At 37.4% G+C, this 15,419-nt stretch overlaps 1 protein-coding gene across 1 annotated transcript in view; it reads left to right on the forward strand.

Annotated features, from left to right (window-relative positions):
* Positions 1 to 15,419, forward strand: part of MALRD1 (MAM and LDL receptor class A domain containing 1) — an 819,322-nt gene that overhangs the window by 356,395 nt on the left and 447,508 nt on the right. The window contains 2 exon segments of the mRNA XM_013008119.2: positions 4,051 to 4,298; positions 11,055 to 11,343. Of these exon segments, the coding sequence (XP_012863573.1) occupies positions 4,051 to 4,298; positions 11,055 to 11,343 (537 nt within the window).

Consider the following 15,419-nt stretch of genomic DNA (forward strand, 5'->3'; position numbering starts at 1 on the left):
GGGCTGGGATGTTTTCTCAATGTTCAATTGCTCTTGTATATAAATATTTCTTATACACATATGTGTGTCCATGGATTTGTTTCTCTAGTCTACCCAGACTAATAACACAGTGTCATCTAAAGTTCGCAGCATACAGTAAAAAAGAAAGTACATGCCAGTAAACGGGAAAATATGGCATCAGTTTGGAAGTGAAAGACATCAGTAGAAATTGAACCCAAGATTTCCAAAGAGTTAGAACTGGTAGATAAGGTATTTCAATCCATATCTGCACACCTCTAAACACAACTAATGAAATCCAAAGATACTGAGAACATCTTGAATGTTATTAGGGAAAAAAAAGTGGAAAATAATGACTTACTTTTCATCATAAATTATACAAGAAAAATATATATAAAAAGCTTTAAAATCTTGGTGAAAACAGAATTCAGATGCAGAGAAATAGCCTTTCAAATGGCTAAGGCTAAACAAAAACATTTTCAGAGAATTAAAATATGAGAGAATTAATCACCTATAAGCACGCACTTTTTAAAAACCAACAACTTTCAGGGCACTTCTCAGAGTGAAGGAACAACACCAGTTTGAGTATGCAGGAAGGAATGAAGAGAGCCAGACATGAAAGTAAGTCTATTTGACTATATTACATTCAAAAGTAGAGGCATTACAATTATAATACAGAGCAAAAGGATAAAAGGATTAATATGGACTGTTATATGCCAACATCTCAAAGAATCTAGAGAAAATGAACGGATTCCTTACAACACATAAGCTCCCTACACAAGAACAAGTGAAAATGGATCTCAGCAGATTCATATAAGGGGGAAAAAAGGTTTTTTTCCCCAGGATTTAGTTATTTTGCATTTCTATTCTTCTATTTTGAAACCATTTTATTGGAGGCTTGTAGTACTCTTATCACAATCCATCCATCCATCCATTGTGTCAAGCCCATTTGTACATTTGTTGCCATCATCATCTTTCAACTGGAGCCCGTGGTATCAGCTCCTCATTTTTCCCTCCCTCCCTCACGAAGCCTTGATAATTTATAAATTATTATTATTTTTTTCATGTCTTACACTGACCAATGTCTCCACCCAATTTTTGTTGTCCATCCCCCTGGGAGGGGGTTATGTATAGATCAATGTGATCAGTCCCACCTTCCCCTTCCCCTCCTGGTATCATTAGTCTCATTATTAGTCCTGAGGGATTTATCTGTCCTGGATTCTCTGTGTGTCCAGATCTTATCTGTACCAGTGTACATGCTCTGGTCTAGCTGGATTTGTAAGGTAGAATTGGAGTCATGATAGTGGGGAAAGGGAGGAAGCATTTAAGAACTAGAGGAAAGTTGTATGTTTCATTGGTACTATACTGCACCCTGAATAGCTCATCTCTTTCTTGAAACCCTTCTGTAAGAGGATGTCCAATTGTCTACAGATGGGCTTTGGGTCTCCACTGTGCACTTTCCCTCATTCACATTGATATGATTTTTTGCTCTGGGTCTTTGATGACTGATACCGTGTTATCACACAGGCTGGTGTGCTTCTTGCATGTGGACTTTGTTGCTTCTCAGCTAGATGGCCGCTTGTTTATCTTCAAGCCTTTAGGACCCCAGATGCTATATCATTTGTTAGCCGAGCATCATCAGCTTTCTACATCACATTTATTTTAATAGTTCTTCTAAAAGCTGAAGATGATGACGTTAAGCCTTTCTTGATGAGGTTTATGATCTAACAAGCTTTCATTTTTGAACGCACTGTTCCTGTTCATTTCTATGGAGCAGGGTTTGGTTCATGATGACTTTCTATAGAGCAGCATTTCTTAATTGCAGAACGCCATCCGAAAATGTCCTCTTGTGACCCATACCATTTTCACTGGGTACACTGGGGAAGGTCAGAAGTGTGGAAGTGCTGCTGACACCTGTCTAACCTGGGTGACCCTTTTGGAATTTGCAGTATTAGTGGCAAACCTTCCAACATCACAGCAACCCACAAGCTGCCACAATCAAACAAGTGACATACAAGTGGGGGGTAGTCTACCCCCCCAAGTGGTAGAGAAATGTTTAGATACATGTTTTGTGCCCATCTTATTGACTTCGGAGAATTAAATGTTTAAAAAAATTATATTTAAGCAATTTTTTCTGACTTAAATTGTCAGAAAGGAGCTATAAATAAAACAAGATAAAACTGTTTGATGCCAAGCACGTTTTATAAATTGTTGGTGTTGCATGTAATGCAAACAAGGCGATTTTTATTTCAAGAATTACCATGACTTCATCTGGGACTTATTGCTGCTTCCCGTGACCTGTGTGCTGGATAGAGCCGATTCCTTTGTGTTTTGATTGCAGAGAGCCAGAAAAATTCACTGATAGGAACAATTCCTAATTTCATTTAGATAAAATTGCTTTAAGTATCAGAATAATTGTTCAGTTAAACTTTTAAAACAGAAATACTTATCTGAATACATTTTAGATTACTACAACTTAGATTCCTTTCAACAGAGCCCTATTCACCACTAGTCGTTCTATTGTCTGGCTGTGATCCACAGGGTCAGCAGTTCAAAACCGCCAGCAGCTCTGTGGGAGAAAGACTGGGCTTTCTACTCCTATAAACAGTTACAGTCTCAGAAATCCAGAGGGGGTTACTATGAGTCAGCACTGACTTGGTGGTAGTGAGAGTTTCTTTTCAAGGGCTTTTTAGATGTTTTCATACATAATTATGATTTTACAAATTTTCATCCTTCAGTTATAAAGATTTATTGCATCAGGGAATTATAAATAGTACATTGTTGTGGATTTATACTGTACCATACTTACTTAAAAATAAAAGATCTAAAACGATCCTTCATGTGTAATTTTTGTATGGCCATGTAATGATCATAGTTCGTTTCATAACATCCTTCATGGCATCGTTAATTTTATAATTACTATGACTTATAACATGTCGTAATTAGGATGAACCGTTCTTAAGACTATTCTATTCATCATATGGTTAATAATAGGTACTGCATAAGTTTGCATGTCGTGTTTCCAAACCACACACACCTACACACACACACACACACACACACACACACACACACACACACACACACACACACACACACACACACACACACACACACACACACACACACACACGAAGTCCTGTTTGCATAGTGGGTCCATGTTGAGCTGTGATTCTCCACGTCAGCAGCAGTTGGAAACCGCCAGCCACACTACAGGAGACAAGCAGAGCTTTCTACTCCTAGCAGGAGATTCAGTTTTGAAACTCACCTGGGCAATCCTGCCCTGTCCTATAGTCACTGAGTCAGCCTCACCTCGATGACCTTGAGAGAAGCCCCCCAAACACATCAAGATTCTATAACCTACTTAGATACTGTGATGCAGTGTCATATTAACAAAACAAAAAAAGCAGACAGGTTCGATGTATGCCATCAGATGGGAGTGTCCTCCTCATTCAGGGAGAGCCTGCGTACCATAGTTTGTGTAAGTCTTCCTATCCTGGAAATAAGGGGTTAACAATTTTGACAATGCTGGTAATAAAATCTTGAAAACTACACCTGGAAGATGTTTTGGTATTTAATATAACTTAATAAATTAATTTCTGAGATGTATTAAAGTGAATGATCTCAAATTACTAAATTTTTGAATTTTTCTGTTCCCTAATGTTCTTGTCCCTAAAATGAATTGATTTCTTTAGGTAGCATTTCCTAAGCCAAATTTCATTGCAGAGCAATAAACTTTCTATATTTCCTATTAAGACCTATGAAAAAGAGACGAAAAAAGAAATTACATTAACAACAAAAAAAGTTTGTACACGGAATTGTGTATACTACTAAAACATTTTCTCATTGATTTTGGAAACTGGTATTGCCTATATAAACAATTGGACATAAATAATCATAAAATAATTTAATTTAAAATTATTCTATTTGAATGTCATTACCAGGAGAGTTTTGTAAGGATTTACTTATTACATGATATAACTGCCTCATTGACTGCAGTGCGTGCCTTCCAATGAGCTAATTGTCTACCATAAATTGGTACATGTTTTTCAGGTACCTCTAGTGAGCGCTGTGATTTTGAATTCGATCTTTGTTCCTGGGAGCAAGAACAGAATGATGACTTGGACTGGAATTTGAAAGCCAGTAGCATCCCCACTGCAGGCACAGAACCAGCTGCGGATCACACCTTACTAAATTCCTCTGGTCATTACATCTTTATAAAGAGCTTGTTCCCTCAGCAGCCCATGAGAGAAGCCAGAATTTCAAGCCCTATCATAAGCAAGAGAAGCAAAAACTGCAAGGTATGGGACACGGGGAAATATTCTGAGTGATTTCTGACAGATACAGTGAAATACAGAAAATAGAAGGCCCTAAACAGACCAAAGATGAGCTACAATTGTTTTTGTTTGTTTAAAAAAAATCATTTTATTGGGGGCTCATACGACTCTTATCAAAATCTATACATCTGTCCATGTGTCAAGTACATTTGTTGCCATCATCATTCTCAAAACATTTGCTTTCTACTTGAGCCCTTGGTATCAGTTCCTCATTTTTCCACTCTCCCCACTCCCTCCTCCTTCATGAACTCTTGATAATTTATAAATTATTACTATTTTGTCATGTCTTATATTGTCTGACGTCTTCCTTCACCCACATTTCTGTTGTCTGTCCCCCAGGGAGGGGGTTATATGTGGATCCTTGTAATAAGTTCCCCCTTTCTACCCCACCCTTCCTTCACCCTCCTGGTATCACCACTCTCACCACTGGTCCTGAAGGGTTCATCTGTCTTGGATCCCCTGTGTTTCCAGTTCCCATCTGTACCAGAGTACATCCTCTGGTCTGAGCTAGAATAGTTTGACATAAGATGTATGAGAAAGGAGGAGTCAGGGTTCAAGAGAAAAACCTGTTAGACCTGTGGAAGAGTCTATACTGTTGTTGGAAACTCCGAGTAACACATACGCATTGCTGCCCTCTCAAGTAGTTGGTGACTTACTGGACTTATGAGAATTTTATCAGCAGGAAATAAAAAAAAGATCATATGTTAGTAGTGTATAGTTAAATATCTCTAGAAAGGATCGCTATAGAGATAGTTAGGGCTACAATAAAATGCTTAAAGAAGTCTTCAAGAAAAAAGCAAGACTGAACTTGACCCTAGGAATATAGAAGAATTTCTATAGGCAAGGGAACAAAATTTTTGTTATTAACTGATGGGAACTGTTTTATAAAAGCATCCATAGAGTGTTAGAAGGATAAATTGTGTTTTAAGGATCTTTGTGCCAAGTAGATTTATATGATTGCCAAACATACAAAGTTCTCCACTTTTATTTGTTTGCTTGGTGTTTTTATGTTCTAAAGTATTTCTTGGCTAGGCTAGGAACTAAATTTAGCTTGATGTTAAATATAAATCAAGTACTCTTAGTATAATGTATAAGAACTTTGTGTAGATTGATAGATAAATAAATTTGTCATTTATTGATACTTAATCTGAAAAAGGTCAACAGTTAAAGTTTCTTTATTTTTTTAAATCCATTGTTATTGAGTCAATTCCAACCATAGTGACCGTATGAAAAATCGCTGTAAATATTGACAGAAGCAGACAGCCTGGCCTTTCTCTCGATGGGCAGCAGCAAGCTGAACCACCTCCCTTGTAGTTAGCAGTCCACTGCTTACCTAGAGCCTACTGGCATGTTCTCCAACCTGTGAACACTGAAGGCAACCTAATTGCAGGAAGAAAGTTGCTAGATGACCATACAATCAAGCAGGGGCATGGCAACAAGACTGAAACCTTCGTCAGTTCCAAATGAGAATATTCTGGGGTCCATATCTCCACATTAGCATTTACCCCTGAGAAGAAGACATTTTGAATCTTTGGTCAAAGGCTCCCCGATTGTACTTGCCTTCAATAGAGTGTTGTTTTGTGTTTATACTGACCAATCTTTAGCATCACATCACTGTCAGTCTTGCTATATATTTAAGACTTTTTATTTCTCATAGCTGAGCTCTCACAGAGTAATCTCATCTTCCTCATCTCTTCTGAAAATGTGATTGATGGTGGATATTTTCTGCAAGGGAGTGACATGTTCAGAGCAGGGTTTTAGAGTGATAACTGGGTCATCAACCTAACAGATAGACAAAGAAAAAAGCCCACATCTCTTTTTCTCATCTGCTGGCCAAGCAGATTGGAGAACTCTTATAGAAACAGCCTCTATGAAGAGCCATTGGGTACTTTGCAATGAAGAATTTGGAAAAGTCTTTCAAGATGTCAGAAATGGCAGAAAAAATGTGATCTGGAAAAGCTGAATTGGTGAATGGTTACCCAAAAGTGCTGGCTCATAAATGTCTAGGAACCTGGAGTTAAACTAACAGATGATTAAGACCATTTAATATATTCCTGGATTACTGCTATATGGCAAGAAGAGAGAGAGAATAAGGCCGATGAAGCCCTACCCTCACAGGGCTATAGTTGACTGCTTTAAAACAAACATATTAGGAAATAGTAAAAAAACAAAGTAGATGAAAACAAAACCTACTGCCATAGAATCCATTAAAACTCATTAGTGACCCTGAATAAGGTTTCTGATATGTAAATATGGGAGGCAGCTTCACCATTCTCCCAAGATGTGGCTAGTGGTTCGGAACCAGACTTTGGGTTACTATATCCCAGCACTTATCTCACAGTCATTAGAGCTCCTTTTATAGAAATAGTAAAGTGGGTCCTTAAAAATGATGTGCTAAAAGAATATAGATCGAAGCCACTGTACTTGGACAGGAAACATGAACCATGATTGGGTTGCTGTCTTTATTTCCTTTATCATACATGAACAGAGTCTGGTTGTTGGAACCTTACAACTTCTTGTACTTTTTGATTAGTAGAATCAATAACATAGTTAATACTTAAGCACTAAACAGGAGCAACAGAAATTTAAAATATCTTCTTACACTTAGATCTCAGCCAACAAGCATACATTGAAAACATATTTCAATCAGGTTTGCAAGACCAGCTGTTCAGATTGTCCTTGGTCTTTCAGCAAATGCACTTGCCTCATTTCTCTCTGTAGCTATCCATCCTTAGCGCTCACTGTGTCTCCTCCCACAGGTCCCCTATTTGCAACCAAGCCCAAAGGACTCTGTACTCCATTCCCAGCTTCTTACGTCTTCATGTAATGCCACCATAACAAAGCACCACAGAGCAAGTGGTTTTGAAAGACACATGTCTATTTTCATAGCCTGTAGTAGTCCAAATTCAGCACAATGTTCTTTCTCTTTTGGAAAAGTTCTATCCTTGTCTCTTTTGACAAAGGACAAGAGATGCAACCTTGTAGACAGACCTTCACACGCTCTCTTCCCCAGGTGCTACCCTGTTTCCATGTCTGCTCTCCATTTAAAATATACCATCTCTCTGCTATGGCTTAATTGACAGCTTAAAAATTTTAAAAGAAGACCAGTTTCTCCCAGAAAGGTCCCGTTCCCAGGTGCAGGAATGGAATTTCAGTGTCCCTTGTGAAGGAGCACACCATCCCATCCATCCCACAGCGTTGGACTTATTTCATATTTCAGTGATCTCCTTTTCATTGTTTTTCCCCCACAAGGATGCCAGCCCTATGAATGTTTGTTTGCTTTGTTTCCTACTACATCTCCAATACAAACAATCATGCCTAGCATATCCTAGGTGGTTAACAATATATCCTGGGTGAGTACATAAACCACCAACACAAGCCCACTTCCATCTAGTCAGTTGGGAATCTTAGTCACTAAACAATGCTTTGCCGATAGTCTCACTTATGCTGAAATGATGTACTTTTCTTTTCCACCCTGCAAAGGTGACTATCTCCATATATCTAAGGAAACCATGAGAATTGAAAATTAATTCTAATCAAAGAAAGAAAATTAAATATTAAACATGAAGTATATAAATTCCCATTTGACTTCTGAGCCTTTATATTTAGTCACTTTCTTTCAAAATGTTGAAGTTTGGGGGTTTTTTCAACTATAGTAACTGAAGACTTGATCCATCTCGATTTTCCCTGGTTCTTATTCTTTTGAACATCTGGGTGAGAATAATGAAATATGCCTAGAAGAAATGTCAAAAAATTAATGATGGATGCTTTATTTAATGAATATTTATGATATAGATTGAATACATAGAAGCAAGGTAAGGTCATGCTGAGAATGATTAAGTTTCTCATATAAAAATATTTCCATCAGGTAACCAGAATGACCTCCCAAATTTCATGAAAATCATTTATTTCCCTTGACCTTGTTGAATACCTTTCAGGAGAGAAAATAAAATTCGGTCATTTTTTTAAGGAGCATATAGGTGTGTGGGAGGGGTCCAGATAGAGACAGATGAAGGGCAAGTTCACATGCAAGAAGCCCTGACTTTTCCAGTGAAAACGTTTCTTTGAAGAATTCAGCACTTAGCTGAACTCATGTTGCCTTAGCATTTGGTTATATCATCAAGTAATCTCTATGGAAAAGAGGTTGTTCATGTTAAATTTAGGGTCTCATTCGGAAAATGGCCTCTAGAAAATAGAGATATGTCTAGTATAACACACGACAACATATATGCTTCATATTTGAAGCACTAATAAAAGCTAAACTTAGAGTGGAAAACATTTGACCACCCCCCAGAACTTCAAGGAATCCAGGCAGAACGGTGCCCTGTGGTTGGCTGTCATTCTGTCTGGTGCCTGTTGGTGCTGCCCAAGAGGCTGGTCCTAGACCACTTTGTTTCTCATGTTAATAAATAGTATTATACAGGTTTCCACAGACCCTAGGATGATTCACAATGGTCAGAGAGCTCGTTTTGTAAAGGTTTATCACTAGAAGGAACATTGGTGGATCTTGGAACAATCGTTGAATAATTTCATCCAGCTAGGCAATTTGGATAGAATTACTTTACACGGCTCATCTTAGTTGATGTTTTTAAAGTCATGCTTTGCATGTGTTGTTTACAAGAATTCTCCTTTTTATTTTCTGGAGTGCAAAACACATGACTGCTAGTATTTTGAAATGTCATTTTCCTGTATGAAGATGAACCAACATTACTCTTTCCCCTCATTTATATATAGACAAGACTGAAGCTTTATCAAAGGCTCAAAATTCCCATTATTCCTAAACTTGACTCATCTTTCTCTCTGATTTTCCCCATTCTGTGAAATAAGCATTAAAACTCAGTAAATACCATCTTTAAAGCATTGAAGAGATAATTCCTAAAAATACTTTTTATTAATTTTAACTCCACAAAAAAGGTCCCATGGCTGCTCTTCTAAAACCTGCTTTTAATGTTTTAAATAAAAGTTGGAAAATTGCTGTTCTAGTGCTTTTTCTGTATAAAGTAGCCCTGAGAATCTTATACACCAAGCGTTTCAAGTACAAGGATATGGTGGGATATGCAAGAAAATGTCCTACTAGTTGAAATAAAGTGATTTGTTTTGTGAGAGTTAAAAAGATGTTCTTTGGTCCATTATGTGTTAATCTGTAAACATTTTTATGTAATTCATCATTATTTGATTACATACCATAGTCCCCTTATCCATGCCACTCTGTCATGATGACGTTCCAATGACCAGGTGGTTTAGAGGAAAAGCCACCATTATGTGAATATGGAGGATGATCAAATCAGATCACAAAATGGAGAACCACGTGATTACAGGACCATCAAATGACATCATACATAACTGTTCATCCCTGAGAATCATGGTTCAGCTAGGTTCACATACTCTAACCTCACACACTGGCATTTGTTATTAGTAATGTGTGTTAAATATGCCATATGTGTCCCTTTCTGGTCTCAAAGATGATTGCTGCAACACAAAGGTCAGACATGCCCCATTCTCCAACCTTCCTACCCCCCCTGACACCAACCATTCCCACCTAGGTCACCTCACTGTCCCCACACACTACTTCTCTGCTGGGTTCGATAAATCATTGCAATGGTCACAGAGAACTTACAGACAATACTCACAATTATGGATTAATTAGGGAAGTTAACAGGTTGCAATTAATGTGATTAAAGCTCAGGCTAGAGTTATTCACACAGGATAGTTTCTTCTCTGCCATGTCCTCAGGCAGGCCACTTCCTTGCCCTCAGACTCATACCCTGACTCGGTCCTGCCAGGGTAGTGTTGCAAAGTTCTTTTTGGACTGCCAATAAATTCCCAAAAGGCATGCTACTTCACTACAAACCTCAGCTCAAAAGCACCAGCTCTAGTTCCATGGGTCAGCAAGCCTATCTCTCTCAATTAAGTGCTAAGAGACAAAATACTCTACAAGCCAGCCTCCATGCCAGAAACACGTGACTTTATTTTCTCTAGAGGCTCAGAAGTCAACCATTTGGTGTCATGCTCTGGGTCACGGTTTTGCTCTTGCTCCTGCACGTCTGCCACTCCTCTCGAGTCACAACTGACTTCTGGATCCAGGGGATTCAGTTTGTAGGGATCTCAACCTCTGAAAGATAAGTTCCACTCCTGGTTCTTCACTTGTGTCAACAGTAAAATCCTCCCTTCTGCTTCTGCAGTTCTTGATTTTATTCCCCGCAGGGTGGCAATCACAGTTAGCAATCACTTGCAGATGAATCAGACAGTCCAATCAGTATCTTCCTCTACTTTCTTACCCAGACCTACCAGGAGAATGAAGAGTATTTGATGGGACTAATAAAGGCTATGGCTAGAAGAGGCATAATAAATAATTGACTACATTTCAATGTGGAAGACATTTCGTTAGTTTATTTTACTATTGCCATAAATGTGAAATATTTAATAATGAGATAGTCAATAAATGAACCCTACTTTTAGAAGTCACAGCATGAAAGTAAGCCCTGATCAATGTTTTACTTTTGTTTTCTACTGACATGTTGCTAGATTTTTACTGTACCATATACAACATAATCCAAAAATGGCCTAATTTGACTCAGTGTTGGAGTGTTCACAGAGCAATAGAATATATAGGCATCATTTTCCTTCTGGAACATCTTAATGAGCAGATGGAAGTATGACATAAATGAAAAACAAAAGAATTGGACTAATTATGTGTAACATTCCCCTGCTTACTTACAGATCATCTTTCACTATCACATGTACGGCAATGGCATTGGGGCACTTGTCCTGATCCAGGTGTCAGTCACAAACCAAAGGAAGGTTCTACTTAACCTCACAGGAGAACAAGGGAATTTCTGGCAGAGGAAGGAACTCTCACTGTTTGGCGATGAAGACTTCCAACTCAAATTTGAAGGCAGAGTTGGGAAAGGTCACCGAGGTGATATTGCCCTTGATGACATTGTGTTCACCAGAAGCTGTCTGCGACTCCGGTCCATTAAAGAGGAGCCAACAGTACCTCTTCCAACAGGTATGTTGTTATGTTGGTTTCTCCAGTCTCAAAAAGTTGGAGGTAGGAAGGAAGAAATGAAGCAAATAAAATGACACAAACATATAGCGATTCACTGCTTTTGTGTAGGAAAACAGTATATGTTCAATCCAATAAAGTATCATTCAAGCCTTTACTCTCACCAAAATGTCTTCCAAATTTCATCCAGGTTTCCATATGTTTACCGGTGTCTGAGTTCACTGTTTAATCATCTGGATCACGAATAGAAGAAAACATACCATTGTTTGAATTACGATTCAAAAATAAATCCTTAGCACAGATCTAGTCACCATCAGTAAGCATTAGAAATCAAAGAACGGAGTTATTCAATTTTAACTAGACACTATTACCCTTGTACAATTTACTTTATTGCTTTCTGCTTCAGGCTCATTCCAAGTTGAATGCTTGAGCTTGTATTTTGCGTTAACTCAGAGGATGGACAATGGTCTTATGCCCTTTTAACCTCAAACACCTTTTGGTCATGTGTCGAATGAATTGTATTGAAATATTGTGTTGGCAGATGTTCAATAGTGGCAATTGTGTAAGTAGTAAGAATGGAAAGCCCCATTTTTAGTCCCCACAATATATTCGAGGCATGAAATGAAAATATAGAATGAGCTACTGAAATGACAAATGAACAAATTTTCCCAGTCCAAAAATTCAGGTATTAATATATGGCTCAATAAAACACATCGAGTTTATTAGTGAAAAGAGCATTGTAATTTACTTTGTATTTAAATTATATTTCTCTTAATTAAAGAGAACAGGAATACTTTATTAGGAATGAATTGTATGCTGTAGCTGTTCATATAGTGGGTGAAATGGAGAGCATTGTCATTTTCCGTTCATTTCTAAGAAAGTTTAAATTGGGTTAGGAGGAAATTTCTAGAAAACTGTTTTTAAGTTTATACTTAATTAAACAGATTTTTGATGGCATCTTTCTAGCATTTCATACAATTTTACAGAGAAAAACTGACATTTAATAAATGTGTTGAGGGGTGAATATACTCATTTAGATTTAATGCAAATGCTTTCAAGACTAATCAGCTTCCTTGAGAAGGACTGTGACTTCCCTCCTGGACAGCATCTTTGGGTGGCAGCTATACTACACCCTGTACAGCCTAACCTTCCTGATAGTAATTTTTTTATCATTTACCATTTTATCAGTATAGTTTTCAATAGTTTCATAGCTCTCTTAGCTGCAAGTACCACCTGAAGCTGAACCACCCACCTGAGATACTATTTCAAAGGGAGTACGGATCTTAACTGGGGAAGACCTATATGTTACTTTTTTGTTTCACCCCCACACACACACAAAATGAACACACATTAAACATATAAATGCTCTTAGAAAACAAAACGAAAAATGCAGTAATCAATTAATATGCAAAGAATCAGAAAGAAGATTGAGTATCAACTCATACAATACCTCATATATTACAACTTCGTAGGAATGATTACAACAGAATGATTCCAACAGGAACAAGTTACCAACTTTGTTTTTTATTAATAATGTTCTGAAAATAGTTTCATAGCTCTCAATTGTGGTGCTTATGTTCAATTGCAGCAAATAGAAAATAAGTACATATGGATTCTTTTTTCTATAAATTATTTGAAGAACCTCTCACTGAGTCTCCAGAAATTAAAATCATATCCAAGACTCTTGGTAAAAATAAAATACTATATTTGGTTCAAGGAACTGTGGATGATACAACACATAGTGGCCCTATAGGGTAGAGGAGAATGGCCTCTGTAGGTTTCCAAGACTGTTAGTATTTGTGGGAGTAGAAATCCTTATCATTCTCCAGAGAGAGGCTGCTGGTTTCGAACTCTTGACCTAGTGTTTCCAAGAGAGAAAACACCCAGTGATCCTCTACAGAAGCAACATCAGCTCAGTGCCAATCAAGTTGATTCCAGTTCATAGGGACACCACAGACAGACTAGAACTGCCTCTGTGGGACAGTATATTTCATGGGCGTACGCAGCCTCATCTGTCTCCTGCAGAGCAGCTGGTGACTTTGAACTGCTGGCCTTGCAGTTTTCAGCCCAGTATGCAACCCATGACACCATGAGAGCTCTCACAGGAGGGCAGGCTTGCTTTGTCATATGGGGTTGCTCTGAGTTGGAATCAACTGGAAAACAACAGAATACTTTTTTCTTATTCATAATTTTATTTTTTTTACAAAACCAGTTTATTGGGAACTAATACAGATATCATACCATTCAGTCATAGCAAGCTGTATTGTGATTTGAACTGTGAAATTATCCTGAAAAACTATGACTTCATTCTGAGTTCCTTTTAATTCTCACTTTAAAATTTTTAGTTTATTTTTGGTGGATGTCTCGGGGTATCCTGTGCTGATATTTTAAGAAAACAGTTTCATGTGATCTCCATGAAACTTGGTGCAGAAAAGGGTAGGGACAGCATGGATGTTCAATAGGAATATAATGTGGGTCACAGATGTAAGCCACCTATGTCATTCTTAATTTCATGCTATCTTTTGAACCCAATGTATATTGCACACGCAAACACATCTCATTTTAGATTACCATAGTTCAAGTGTTTGAAGCCACAGGGGGCAAAGAATTACTGTGCTGGGTGGGGAGTGGGGGGGATGAAATGAATATTCTTTTATGCGATCTTCTGGGTCTCCTCTTAAAGTGAGGTCCCATTAGGAGAGTTAAAACTTATGAATTCTCCATATCTTCAGTTTTAATATTTTTCAAGTATAAAAATGTACTCCAAGCCTAAATGTGAAAGTACAGACACTATGTACTAGTGGGTTAGGTAATTCCCTCCTCTGAGTCTCAGTTTCCTTATCAATCAAGTGGAGAGAATATCGCCTAGTCCTTATGTTCTTACAGAAATACATAAGATAATTGCCCACACAATTGACCAAGCCTAATGTCTGTCATGAGCTAGGTATTCATTCATTAACAATGATTTCATTTTGCATGAATCTATAATGTGAACATCTTTCCCTACATTCTTCAGATGATGTACGCATTCAAACATTAAATCTCCACTAATTGCATTTATTCAAAGTATATTCTACAGCCTGTTTGGCCAAAATTATTTTCTTTCAGAGATCACAAGCACATAATTATATTATATTTCATTATAATAATTTGATTTTATAATTTATTGGAAACATCTCTATTTAAATCTGCTTGGTGTCTTGTTCAATGTATGCATGTGCACACATGTGTGTGTCTATGTGTAACTCTGAAATGCTTAATGATTCTTAATTTATCATTACTGATGAAACACTTAATCATCTTGAACCCGTCACAGATTGAACGAGAGTAAATAGCATCGTGAGCAGGAGCAACATCTGTTAAACTTTTGGAAATGAGTCTCGTTCATGCAGACTTTTCATCCTCATATTCATGTGCATAGGCCAACAGCTCCATCAAGTAGAGCTTAAAATAGAAAACACGAGAGGAGGCAAAACGTATATATTTGGGAAGATGCAATTGAGTTGAATCTGGAATCAGATATTTTAATTAATCAAAATAGACCCAGGGCTTTATTAGCAAAAGTAATATTAAATTACTACTGAGTCACTAGAAGTCACATTTAAGAGCTTATTTCAATGGCAATTTGGTTAATTGCTAAATGATGAAGGATAAAAATAATTATTTAATGAATTTTAATAAGAAATGAAAACCAAGACTGCTTTAAATGCCCATATGCAAATTAAGCCACTATCTCATTTTCTGCAATATTGGCAGATATTAATAAGTATCCTGAGCGTCAAGTCTTTCTTTAAAAAAAAATACCCATTGCTACTATCCAATGGGGGTTAGTGACTTGATCTTGTTGGATTTATGACTATTGCTTTCAATAAAGAACTGTATTTAAGTCACGGAGGGCTCAGTGGATTAATGTCCTTTTACGGATGCTGCTGGCCTTGAAAATCCTAGCAGTCGTTCACTTATTGGTGAGAATTTTGGTCTTCAAATTCCAATGAAATCCAGAGTTAGAGAAATCTGACTGATTATCCTTGGCTGTATCAGGTAGTGGACCCCTGTACATATGCATACATTTTAAAAAA

Source organism: Echinops telfairi, unplaced genomic scaffold (genome assembly GCF_000313985.2).
Source record: "Echinops telfairi isolate 266 unplaced genomic scaffold, ASM31398v2 ScPeMD7_7473;HRSCAF=8511, whole genome shotgun sequence".
Taxonomy (NCBI): Eukaryota; Metazoa; Chordata; class Mammalia; order Afrosoricida; family Tenrecidae; genus Echinops; species Echinops telfairi.